General features: G+C 36.8%; 1 protein-coding gene across 18 annotated transcripts in view; it reads right to left on the bottom strand.

Annotated features, from left to right (window-relative positions):
* Positions 1 to 1,586: 1,586 nt before the first annotated feature.
* Positions 1,587 to 13,502, bottom strand: part of SCEL (sciellin) — a 344,029-nt gene continuing 332,113 nt past the window's right edge. For 15 of the 18 annotated variants that reach the window (XM_081550041.1, XM_081550043.1, XM_081550024.1 and 12 more), the window contains 4 exons: positions 11,722 to 11,796; positions 6,854 to 6,962; positions 4,663 to 4,765; positions 1,587 to 3,354 (listed from right to left, as the gene is read on the bottom strand). In XM_081550041.1, the coding sequence (XP_081406167.1) occupies positions 3,338 to 3,354; positions 4,663 to 4,765; positions 6,854 to 6,962; positions 11,722 to 11,796 (304 nt within the window). In that variant the 3' untranslated portion in view covers positions 1,587 to 3,337. The remainder of the gene's footprint in view (positions 3,355 to 4,662; positions 4,766 to 6,853; positions 6,963 to 11,721; positions 11,797 to 13,502) is intronic. The other 3 variants (XM_081550034.1, XM_081550035.1, XM_081550036.1) reach the window with 1 other exon arrangement.

The raw sequence follows: 13,502 nt of genomic DNA, 5'->3' as shown, positions 1-13,502 counted from the left end.
AATAGACTCATGAGGGAAATGGCCAATGCAAGTTAATACAGGTATATATGAGTGAAAAAACTGACTTAAAACTCAACATTCAAAAAACTAAGATCATGCCATCTGGTCCCATCACTTCATAGCAAATAGACCGGGGAAAAATGGAATACAGTGGCAGATTTTATTTTCTTGGTCTCCAAAATCACTGCGGACAGTGACTGCAGCCATGAAGTTAAAAGACACTTGCTTCTTGGGAAAAAAGCTATGACAAACCTAGACAGCATATTCAAAAGCAGAGACAACACTTTGCTGATAAAGGTCTGTCTAGTCAAAGCTACGGGTTTTCCAGTAGTCATATATGGACGTGAGAGTTGGACCATAAAGAAAGCTGAGTGCCAAAGAAGTGATTCTTTAGAACTGAGGTGCTGGAAAAGACTCTTGAGAGTCCCTTGGACAGCAAGGAGATCAAGCCAATCAATTCTAAAGGAAACCTTGAATATTCATTGGAAAGACTGATGCTGAAGCTGAAGCTCCAATACTTTGGCCACCTGATGTGAAGAGCCAACTCATTAGAAAAGACTCTGATGCTGGGAAAGATTGAGGGCAGGAGAAGAAGGGGGTGACAGAGGATAAGATGGTTGGATGGCATCACCGACTCAGTGGACATAAATTTAAGCAAGTTCTGGGAGTTGGTGATGGACAGGGAAGCCTGATGTGTTGCAGTCCAGGGGGTTGCAACGAGTCGGAAATGACTTAGCGACTGAACAACAAGTGTCTCTGGGAACTGTTGAATGCTATGAAATAGGTAGAATACTAAAAATAATTTATTTACATTATACCAAATAACCAGTATATTCAGTATTAACGACTACAACAACAAAAAATAACATTAACATTGTTAGTTTGCCTCAGTGTAGACCAGTCACTTGTTTTGGTAGAGCTCTGAATCAAGCTGAGTTGGAAAATGTTCCAAATGCTCATGATTTTCTATCATAGTAAACAAGTCAGAGAGTGCCCCAGTTGTGAGAACTGGACCATCTCATCACTCATATTTAATTATAGGAGTGATTGCAATCAAATAATTAGGGATGCACAGATTACTTCTTGAATAAATTTTTATTTCTTGGCCTTAGTAAAAGAAAAAAAAGATATTAACAGATTCTATCTCCAAGATTACTAGATAAATTTTATGTTGTTTTTCAGAACACTGTCATAGTGGAGCAATTAATTATTTTTTAGAGACATCTTTTAATTAGTAATAGAATCCAGGACCTGGTATTCTGAGATGCAGGCATTTGTGTCCAGGAAAAATATGCCAATTATAACATAATTCGCTGCAAATAAAAATGAGATCTTACAAATTGTTTTAGAAATCTGTCATTCCTATGGTGCAAATAATCCCAGACATAATGAAGTGGACTTGGTAAAATCAGAAGCCCTTTTCTCTTCACTCTGTATCTACTCTATTTTTACAACAGCTTTTGGTTTAATTTAATACATTATTGTAGAAGAAAGGGTCCATTAAACAGCTACAAAAAAGTGAGAATTATGCCCCTTTTAGGTTTTTTTTTTGAAGTGAAGCATTCAACAGTAGAGTCCTTTAAAAATGATATTCAAATGATTTTTAATTACTACAAAGGCATTGAGATGTTAATACACTTTCTATAAAAGAGTGGGCTACTATTCTACTCATCCTTTCCTGCCACGAATTTCAACTCTAAGAAAATTATTTCTTTTGATCCACTCTGATAGCATGTAATAAGAGAACAATAAAACATATGGCTCAATTACCACCACTTCTCATCAAGCATGAATTAATGAATATCAAATTATTATTAATTGTTTTTTCTGGCTTCCTCTCCATAGGACAATGATTACACATTGCTGTGTTTTGATAAGCATTTAGTGTTTAACACTTTGTGGACCAGTGTCTAAGAGGAACAGATGCTTGAAATCATTACAGGGAAGAATCATTCTTTACATTTAGCACCAGTTAGAAAATACATGATTATCTTTTTGGTCTCCTTAGTTTGTCAGTTTTTTATAACTGCTTTAAACTCCCTTAGAATCTCACCCTCTTCCAATGTTCCATATGCTTTCCTTTGAGAAGCAGTTCCTATATGCATATTAAAATAGTTTATAAGTGCAATGTCTCAATTTTAATAATAATAATTCCACACAAGATTACGACTTTTCAATTCCTTAAGAAAAAGCTCTTTAAAAATAAATGTTATGGTTTAAGCAGACAAAAAATTAAGTAGCACAGCACAGAATATGATAAATTATGATCACCATAATTGACAATATCAATGTCATTGAGTAATATTTATAGATGCCGCACAAGAAGATTCTGGGTAACTGAGAGTTCATTTTATTTTTATAAGCCATCTGTAAATATAAAGTGCTATGTAGTAGGAATAGGTATAGCATGCTAAAGAACATGTCTTTGTAGTCCATTACCATTATTTCTCATAGATCATTTACAAATCCAGATTTTGAAAAGAAAGCATAACAAATTATAATATGTAAACTATACATGCCATATGATTTTTACCCATTACCAATAAATGCATGCCTTTGTATTTATAAAACATGTTCTATAAAACTGACATCTGTAATCAACTAAAGGATAACATCAACATTAAATTGTTTAGATATCCCATCTAGTTCCACATGCTTAACAAACACAGATTCAGGTATGATTCTAAAGATAAAACAAAAACTTGCTTTAGAATCTGAGAGTTTGGGAGCAGAAAGTGACCTCAGAAATCATTTTCTCCATTTTCCCTCATGTTACAGATAATAGCACCAAAATCTGAATAGTTTAAGTGATTTTCTGAGGTCCATACATCTTTACACAATAACACCTTTCTGCCAGACTTTATCTTTCTGCCAAAATTTCTATCAACATTTCTTTTGCACATAAGAAATGTACATATCTTGCTTCCTTGACAGTTTTGTCAAGATGTCAGTAACATCTGTAAATCCAAATCCCTAGGGAAACAAAGATGAGAAATTGGGAATCCTGGTCTCTAATGGAAACCGTGATGCACAGCCTAATACTGAGCAGAGGTGGACCTGGTCAAGGCTGACAATGCTCACCGCCATCAGAAACATCCTTCCTTTGATGTTGGTAACTAGACCACTTGAATTTTTTATCTCTAAATCTAACCAGATACCAGATGGTTCCCTTTATGTATGCGACCTTAGTATAAGCAATTATATTATTTATGCAATAGCAGAATTGTTATACAAAGAGTCAGTCACTTGTGTAAAAACTTTTTTAGATTACATGTTCTTATAATACAAATTTTAATTCCTTGATGAATCCTTTCCTCTTGATTTTCATGTGCCAGAATTACTGAATCCACTTGGCTGAAAAATGTAAAGGAAATAAGTTATATATACAAATTCAGTACAAAAATAAGCTTATAAGTAAAGTTTTAAAAATAATTATTCATCAGTGGGGGTGGGAGTGGACTAAACAGTTTACTTTTACCACCTACTGCATTCATCACTGTGGCAAGGCTTTTGGTCATACTGTGAATATGAAGCACTGATGCCCCATATTCATATTTACGACATGTTTGAGAATCATGTCTTGATAACTTATATGTACTATAAAAATGCACATAGACAGGGAAGAAGACACAAAGACATCTGAGTGTTTTGGTAACCACATCTCCTAAACCATTTCATGGACTCTTGGGACTGAAAGTTTTAGAGCTGCCACCATGCACATCAAGGCCCCCTGATGTAACCCTGGATCCTGATAAGGCTGCTCAATAGGAAGAAAAAGGAATGTGAAAATGGCTGGGGAAAGCAGAAAATAGAAAGCCCAGTATGAATATAATTAGATTTGTTCTTGTCATCGACTCTGCAGCCCGATGGAACGTGGGTTTCTGAATATTTTTCAGAGCATTTTCCAGATGTAGCCTCCAAGCACCTCATTAATATCACACATTTGTCATTAAATTTCCTATTTTGGATCCCATGTAACAACCGCAGATGTTCCTTTTCCATTCGCCACCAGCAGGAGACTTTTCCTTTACATAGTGTTGTTGACCAGCTCCCCATTATTTATCCTGCTTATTCCATCTACTCACTATTGAAGTAAAAATAAAATGGTGATACTGGCTTTAAAAACTAATCAAGCTTCATAGACTTTCATATTGCTACTGTGCACATCTTTTAAATCAACTTTTACAACTTTCATGCTAAGCTTATTGAAAATATGAGTTAAAAATTCAGGCCCTTACTGTTTCTTCTCACATAATTTATGATAATTAAGTGCCCAAATTATAGTAACATTGATCTTAAGCTGAAAAAAATGATTAGATGCTATATTTAATATATAATTGTACACCATTAACTTTAAATTTTCCATTTGAAATGCACTTTAATTCTAACAATGATCTGAGCAAAGAAGATATATTTTTGTTTGCAAAAAATGGAAAATTTCCTACAGTTAATGACCTATGCTTATTCGTATCTATGTCTGGTCTGATATCAGAAGAAAACATAAATTTTGACTGATTTTATACCATAAATGAAACGCTACCATTGTATCTGCAGCTGAATTTTTAATATAATTAATAACATACTTTCCATTTTTGAAATCTTTCAACAATATCTAAACTTTGTTAATGTTAGTGATAATTTCTCACAGAGCTCAACACTTACCTACAACTTTAGAGTAGCAAGGTTCACAATGTATTGTCTGTCTATAAATCCAAATGCTGTCACCCGCTTGTAGGTTTTCCAAAGGTTGTTTGCATATTTCACACTAAAGGAAAGGTATGTATAAAGTTTACATTAGATATGAAGTTTAGATTCTTGGTTAACATGATTAAAAAAAGAACCTTTTACTTTATTCAGTATCATCCTTCATAGCAACACTCTGATGAAGCTTCAAGAGAACTGTGAGGGAAAGTAAGAGTATACTTGTCTGATCCACACACCAAACTTTCCAAACAAATTCTCTCATAAATCCCTCTGGTATGGAGGTGTACATTTCAGGGCATACCTACTACTGAAGTTTCTACCTAACTCACAATAGAGTAGATAAATATTGTTATGCCAAAGACAAGATCACTGTTGGATATTGCAAATAAGAACACTAAGTGTATTTATTGTTTGCTTACTACTGGAGAGCTATGCTGTTCAGATACAGCGTCATTGAGCAAAACAAACTTCTGACTCCAGACACAATTTAGAGGAAATTTGTTTCAAGTTATGCTGGTTAAAGAGGCAAGAAAGGCTTGACATCTACCTTAAACCTGTGCTCACTGGAGCAAGTCTACTGCCAACTGGCTGGCTTTCAAGTTCATTGACGCAAATTGTCATAGATCAGTTAGACATGTTTAAGATAGGTCAGGTAATTCTCTATAATTATGGCTATAGAGTAATCTGTCTTTTCTTAGGAGTGAGGGGGGTATTTTTATTCTCAGCAGTGTTTTATAATTAAATTGACAATGGAAATAAATCATCTAAAATATAACAAATGGAAATTATTCCTGTTGACCAAAGGCAATAATCAGGAGAATTTTCTTCTTTAAAAAGTTTTGTGCATAAAAATTTTAAATAAAGAGCTGTAGACTAATTTTTGTTCCACTGAGTAAATTTGAATAACTTAAAGGAAATTTTACTGTCTTATAATGAAATAATTATGAAATTTTCATGTCATACTTTATATATAATTCTATACATGATGGCATAAATTTGGATTTTGTTGCCTCAAAATGAGGCATTGAATTTTTTATTACTTTATGTCATTGCCTGAAGCTAACTGAAAGAAGCAATCAAGCGTCAAAGTATTGGGCTGGCCAAAAAGTTCATAACATCTTATTGGAAAACCCAAACGGACTCTTTTGGCCAGCCTAATATTACATCTACTTGACTGAATCAGATAATTTGCATCAATCATAGAATCTATCAGCACTAGAAAGGACCCATAGATTCAGGCTGTGGTTCTCAAAGTGGCTGCCTGTTAGATCTATCTAAGAAGGCTTTAAAAACATCAATGCCCAGAAATCATCTCTAAGATTCATGATGTAACTGGGGCTGGTCCTAAGCATTTTATTTTTCTCATCATCTCCCTGGACGATTATAACGTTCATCCAGGGTTGAAAACCACTGGTCTAATCAGCTTATGTCGTTTTACAGATGAAGAAAATTAGGCTAAGCTAATTTAGGTGATTGTCCAAAGTCACATGGCCACAATTAGTGTCAGTTAGAACTCAAACTCAGGTCTTCAGGTTCCTAGTTAAGTGCTCACCTCGTTATACCAAAATCTATATTGTTGATCTACCTAATACTTTTGTGAAAAGTAAAAGAAATGCCACATGAAGGCACAAATTGTGAAGCATTCTACTATGTACACTTTATTATTATTATTCTACTAAGCCATATTTAATTATAATTAATCATGCTCTCAAAGGCAGACTGAGCTTTAACTATTGTTAAGCCCATAATCCTAATTTTATGATGTAAGAAGCCAGTAAATTTCTTCTCAAAAATTTCTTTCCCTTTTTGGATTTCATTATATGTTTAATGCAACATATGATTTATGAAAATGCTGCAAAAACTTTTCTAAAGAGAACAAGTATTTATCTTTTTATAGATTTAAATCTGTACAATAAGAGTTATCAACGTGTCAGTAATCAACTCTAAGCCTAAAGTCAAGAGAGTAATTATAAACCTTGGAGTCTCAGGCTGAGAACTCGGAGAAATATTTAAACAGTGCATTATTAATGTGCATGACAGTGTTTCTGAAAGTTTTAACTTCATCTCATATATTCCATTAGATAATTATTTTTATTCTAGTCATTATGCAATTTTGTATGAGAATTAAATGCAAGAAACATAGCCATACCTTGAAGCAAGTCGAATGGCAGCAAATTTGTAATTCATCTAAAATCATCTTGGTTTCTGTGCCCAGGGGCTTTCGACAGTAAGTGCACATGTCTCTCTCAATGACAGACCTATAGAGATGTAAGCAGTTAAAAATAAATTTGTCATCATGCAAAAGACAGATGTATTCCCCATAAAGTCATATGGAAATAACATGTTAATTTTATTGATACTTTAGTAAATTGTGTAAAAATCAAGGAAAGTTGAGGACTTACTTATCCTACTAATAGACTGGATTCTTCTAGTTATTTCAGAATGATATCAAAGAATTAACATAAAAGACAGTTTCAAATTATTAATTCATTAGCGATCAAAAGTGCATCTGGGCAGGATAAAGATGTTCAGTTTCCTAATTGAACTAGGTCATAAGTACCCCCTTGAAGCTAGAAGAGGGTTTTAAATTATTAATGTACATATATCATAGAAAAATTATGTTGAAGATTAATATAAAAATTTAACTCTCAAACATTCAGTAGTACAAAAATAGAAATCCATTCAAGAAAATGTTGGTAAATTCACAAATGATGGATACCCTGGACTATAGGGTCCAGAATCACCAAATTCTCCCTTGATGATTCTCTTGGTATCATTGCAAGACTCAGAATATTAGGGTGACTTTAGTGACAAAAATTCTTTGCTATTTACTTTGGAAAAATAATGTTCAATAATAAATAAATGATCAGCAAGTTCTAAAGCCCTTGAGTCACATCGGAGCCTTAAGAAAGGGCCAATAACTATGTGATTCTTATCCTTTTGGAAGGTCTTAGATAGTCTTAAATAGCACCTTGGGCAGAGTTTACTAGTCTCAGGGTGTTAGCATAAAAGCCTGAAATTTCCAAAGTACTGGGGTAGTGAAATAAAATAGCTAATACTTACAGTGCTAAAATGCTTAACACATGCAGCGCATTTTCCATGCACTTTGCTTATATAAACCTGTCTATTCTCCATAACATCTCTGAGAAGCAGGTAACTCTTATTTTTTATCATTATTGTACACAAGAGGAAGCTGAGGCATAGAAGGGTAAGTCATGCAGCCAGTGAGTGACAGAGGCAGGATGTGAACGAAGGCAGAGTGGCCACAGAGCCCCGTGCTGCCTCTGGACCTGCCCGTTGACTGGGCTCACTAGATGATAAGGAACTGGTCACGCCCAGAAACCACGATCAATCCTATCATCAGGACCAGGACTCAAAGCAGAGAGGAGGGAAAGTAGACAGGAGGAGGGGGTAAGAGAAACTCCTCTCTCCACAGAATTCTCCAGACAAGAATCTTGGAGTGGGTAGCCATTCCCTTCTCTGGGGGATCTTCCTGAGGCAGGAATTGAACCCTGGTCTCCCACACTGCAGGCAGATTCCTTACTGACTGAGTCACTGGGGAAGCCCATACGTATGTACACACATGCTTAAATTTCCCATGCTAGACTGTAAGCTCTTCAAGAGTAGAAAGCAGGCGCTCTCTAGCATCCTTGCATTCCAGAGACACTGAGAGAGGAGCTGGGAATATAAAGAAGAGCGAGAAGGTCTCCTTCAGGGAGAAGCTTTCTTTCCACTGGGGTGGCCAGGTGACTGGATAATTACCATGTATTACAGACGTGTGAAGAGTTAGGAGAGCACAGCCAGATGAACAACTAATCTCTGGGGTGAAGTAGGAAAGGCTTATCAGCGTAAGTGCCAGGTGAGTTAAAGCTTGAAGGTGAAGGAGCTCTCAAGGTGAGGAGGGGAGGGGTGTGATGGAAGGGTTCTAAGCAGAGTGAACAGGACATGCCAATGTGAGACACGATGAGGGTGGCTGGAGTCGTTGAACTTTCGTCACTATTCAGCAGGACAAGGTTCTGAAGGCCCATAAATCCTGAGCAGAGGAATTTGGTCTTTATCCTATAAAGTGGCACTGGCCACTTTAGTGTGTGTGTGTGAGCTTAGACCACAGCACTTTTAATGCAGTTTCCAGTACAATCATTATTATACACTTAATATGCAGAAAATGATTTGAAACCACTTAGAGTGACTGAAGTACATATAACATGACTTAAAACTCTAATTTATTAATAATTTAAATTGTGATCATAAATTGAAGCAATGTTTAGTTCTTGGGTACAATTAGGCAGAAAACATACTAAATTTAGTGTTTGTCCTAGTACTGGGCCTCTTAGTCATAAATTTTCATACCCTAATAATTTAATGTGTGTGCATGCTCCAGTGGCTCAGTTGTATCTGACTCTTTGTGACCCCATGGACTGTAGCCCGCCAGGCTCATCTGTCCATGGGATTTTTCCACAAGAATACTGAAGTGGGTTGCCATTTCATTCTCCAGGGGATCTTCTTGACTCAGAGATCAAAGCCATGTCTCCTGTATCGCTTGCGTAGGCAGGCAGATATTTTTACCGCTGAGCCACCTGGGAATCCCTTATTTTAAATATAGTATACATATAGTAGTCTTGCCTGGAAAATCCCATGGACGGAGGAGCCACAGAGTCGGACACGACTGAAGTGACTTAGCAGCAGCAGTATATATATGTCAGTCCCAATCTCCCAATTTATCCCTTCCCTCCCCTACCCCTTGGTAACTATAAATTTGTTTTCTACATCTGTGACTCTATCTCTATTTTGTGGATAAGTTTGTTTGTACCCTTTCTGATTCCACATATGAGAGACACCATATATTTGTCTGTGTCTGACTTACTTCACTCAGTTGATAATCTATAGGTCCATCCATGTTGCTGCAGATGGCATTATTTTGTTCTTTTTTATGACTGCATTAATGCCTTGACTTTAAATGAGATTGATGTGATTAGATAAGAACTGTGGGGAAACAGCTAATTTCTCACAATAATCAACAAAAAATGTTACCTGACTGACTGGCTTTAATGGAGAATTGACTTTTGCTTTGGTGACTGAAAAAATTTCAAGTACCACTTGGGGAACAGGAGTGAAATTCTTCATACAAAGAGCAATACTTCAGTGAAGGAAGTTTTCCTTCTCTTAAGCTAACCATAACAGTATGAGCCCACCAAACTCTGAAGTTGCTGATGTCCTTACTAAGATTATACTGTTAGTCAAAGATCTTTTCAGAATATTTTGAAAAACCTAGTTCTGTTTTTTTTTTTTTTTGCTTATCTAGACAGTATTTGTGGTGCTCAGGTAGTCACATCAGAGAGCTATGACTTAAAGGCAAGACACTCAGAAGACCCTTGGTAATACAAGATCTCACAAAAGTGACCAAAAGAGGATATAATTTTTATGCCTGGTTCATCTATGTTTCCCTCAGCAAATGGGACATAGGTGTTTTTTTTTTTTCTTTCTGGAGTCATTTATTGAGTATCTATGAGGTGCCAAGGACTGTGTTCCAAGCTGAGGCTGTGCATAAACATATGTCCTGACTCTCAGTGAGCCTTATTTCAGCACCAGCAATAGAGAAACATCATCAACAGAATATCGGACATTTGCATTACAGCTGGTTTCCAGTGGTTGAGTTGCAACATGAATTATTTATTTTCATTTTCTCTGCTGGAAGTCTGCAGACTTGTGTCACATGAGTGTCACCTATTTGCCCCACTGAGCATTACATGCTAAAAGAGAGTAATCAAGAGCAAAAGTCTGGGGTCAGTTTACTGGCACTAAATTGATGCTCACTCTAACCCTCCCTTCTGGGCACTGAGCCCATGCTTGGAGTGGGTCACAGCAGTGCATCCACGCAGCTGTCTGTAAGGTGAGCTGGCTCTAGAAGACCACAAGGAGACAGGGCTGAGGGCACGATCTAGGAATGCAGTGAAGCCTAGAGGCTAATAATGTGGTGGCAATGGGGACCCCAGGGATCACCTACAGCAGAGACACTCACCTGGGAGGTAGCTGTAAAACACAGAAAGCTCTACTGGAACAAAGTACATCAAAATCAAAGAACAACAGCCAGGAAGCCATGGAACAAACTCCTGGATGCAGAGGTGGTTGTACTTCCTTCCACTCATACAATCAGCAGTAAAACAATCACTCTCAGGAGGGTCATCTCCAAGTTCAATGGACAATAAGAATGCTATATATATATATATATATATATATATATATATATAAATACTTGTAATACTTTAGTATATATAGTATATATATAAAATACTTGTAACACTTTAGTGTATATATATAGTATATATATATATACTTGTAATACTTTAGTATATGTTCTAAAAATATATTAAATATATAAGTAAGTACATATACACATATTTAATAAAAACATATTATTTATAAAAGTAAATGTACTGCAAGAAGATCCAACCAGTCCATCCTAAAGGAGATCAGTCCTGGGTGTTCATTGGAAGGACTGATGTTGAAGCTGAAACTCCAATACTTTGGCCACCTCATGTGAAGAGTTGACTCATTGGAAAAGACCCTAATGCTGGGAAGGATTGGGGACAGGAGGAGAAGGGGATGACAGAGGATGAGATGGTTGGATGGCATCATCGATTCGATGGACATGAATTTAGGTAAACTCCAGGAGTTGGTGATGGACAGGGAGGCCCGGCGTGCTGCAATTCATGGGGTCGCAAAGAGTCGGGCACGACTGAGCGACTGAACTGAACTGAAATGTGCACATATATATATATCCCACCAGGCTCCTCAGTCCATGGATTTCTCCAGGCAAAAATTCTCGAGTGGGTTACCATGCCCTCCTCCAAGGGATCTTCCTGACTCAGGGATCGAACCTGGATTTCCTGCATGAGCAGGCAGATTCTTTACCATCTGAGCCACCAGGGAAGCCCAAGAATACATATATTTATTAGTATATGTGTGGATATGGGTATATATATATACTTGTATGTATGGAAGTACAGATATACTCACCTATCTGAAGTCGAATAAACAGTTTGTATGTATTTTCCAGAGACAGTCTCCTGATAGCCACCCTTTGGTGATTTGCTAGAAACAAGCACACATGGACATGTGAGAACTGGGCTATTTCCCTGGTGTTGAAGTATTGATATATATTAATGCCCCTATGTAGGCAAGGAAGCGCGTGCGTGCACACACACACACACACTCACTATTGTTATTCTTTGTGATGTTATATGTCAGGACAATGTACTAACCCTTTTTTTTTTTAACCTGGAGAAGTACTGATATGCAAGTTACCTCCAAGGTGACATAAGTCGACATATCCACCAAAATAAAGAATGGGGCAAGGAGATCGCAAGCACAAGTGTAAGCAGGAAAAGTAGTTATTGTTTTTCATGAAATTTGTACTTGCACCTCCTTTATTTTTACTAAAAGAAAGCTCTCTATTGTTCTAACATAAAGAATATACACAAAGCATGACTATACTCCGTGCGAGCAAATACAGACAGACGTCATTCACATAGAGAAATACTTTTGAACTTTTAAGGGAAACTTTGGAAGCTTTTATTTTTACATGAAAACATCCAAGAATTGTTTAAAATGAAGCAAAAAATATTGTAACTTTCGAAAGTCCTCTTTGTTCCCTTTCCGCTCCAGTTCGTAAATGTCATTTGCTCCTGGAGACAAATGAGGAGTGCATTGCACTACCCGGCTGGCTGCCTGGAATTGCCTCCCCAGTATGTATGCTACCTGGGAACATATGAGGACCAGAAGCAATGTGTTCCTATTATTTCATACAGTGAGGGGTAACTCCACATGCCTCACCTGGGATTTTTTAATGAGAAATTTCTCTCTCCCTCCAAACAACCTGCAGGCAGTTGCTGTCAGAAAGAGAAACTGCTTTATGGAACACAGAGCCCACAGTGCTAAGTGAGTTTGTGCATATTGATGCATGACACATATATAGTCATTCCCATTTTATGGGTCAGAAAATTGAGACTTGAATTGAGACAGGAAATTGAAGCCAAGTGGCTTTGCTGAGGCCACGTGGTCAGTAAATGACAAACTCAGATTTGATTCTAAATCACTGTCGATTTTAGGGAGAATTGGATTAAACAGGAAAATCAAGACTGAGGTTGCATTTCACAAGGAAACTTATTCTTGGGTTTGAAAAATCCTTTTGAGGGGGAAGGTTGCTCAAATTCTGACACACCTTGAATTTATGGCAGCTCCAACCCTACCCCGCACACTGCTCTCTGGTCTCTTTGAACTGGGTGATGATCAACACGAATACAACCTATAGTTTATCTATATTTGAATGCCCCACTGTTACCCTATGCCACAATTAGGCTAATTCTTTTTTATAGACTCCTGAAAAACTGAATAACTTGTGAGTCCCTGACCTCGGTGGACATTTTCCTCAACATCCATCACATCAGGCAGCAGAGTTTCTGGGCCTGAGCATATTTACTAAAAAGTTATACCCCTTGTTTCAGAATAGAGGTGAACAATAGAAACAATTAAAGTGTGACTCCAAATTAGCACAGGAATACTTGTGTGATTTTATAAGGTTCATTATGGGCACGTATGTTATCTGACTACTTTCAAACAACTATCCTATGACATATACATGTGTTATATTAAAATATTATTTAGTCTGTCCTATGACTTTGTATGATTATTTGACAACTACTTAAAAATATGACTTCCCTATAGCTCAGACAGTAAAGAATCTGCCTGCAACACAGGAGACCTGGTTTTGATCCCTGAGTTGGGAAGATCCTCTGGAG

This window comes from Giraffa tippelskirchi, chromosome 12 (assembly GCF_054371585.1).
Source record: "Giraffa tippelskirchi isolate mGirTip1 chromosome 12, T2T-mGirTip1v1.2.pri, whole genome shotgun sequence".
Classification (NCBI taxonomy): Eukaryota; Metazoa; Chordata; class Mammalia; order Artiodactyla; family Giraffidae; genus Giraffa; species Giraffa tippelskirchi.
The sequence above is the reverse complement of the archived record's forward strand: the minus strand, read 5'-3'. Positions and strand labels throughout refer to the sequence as shown.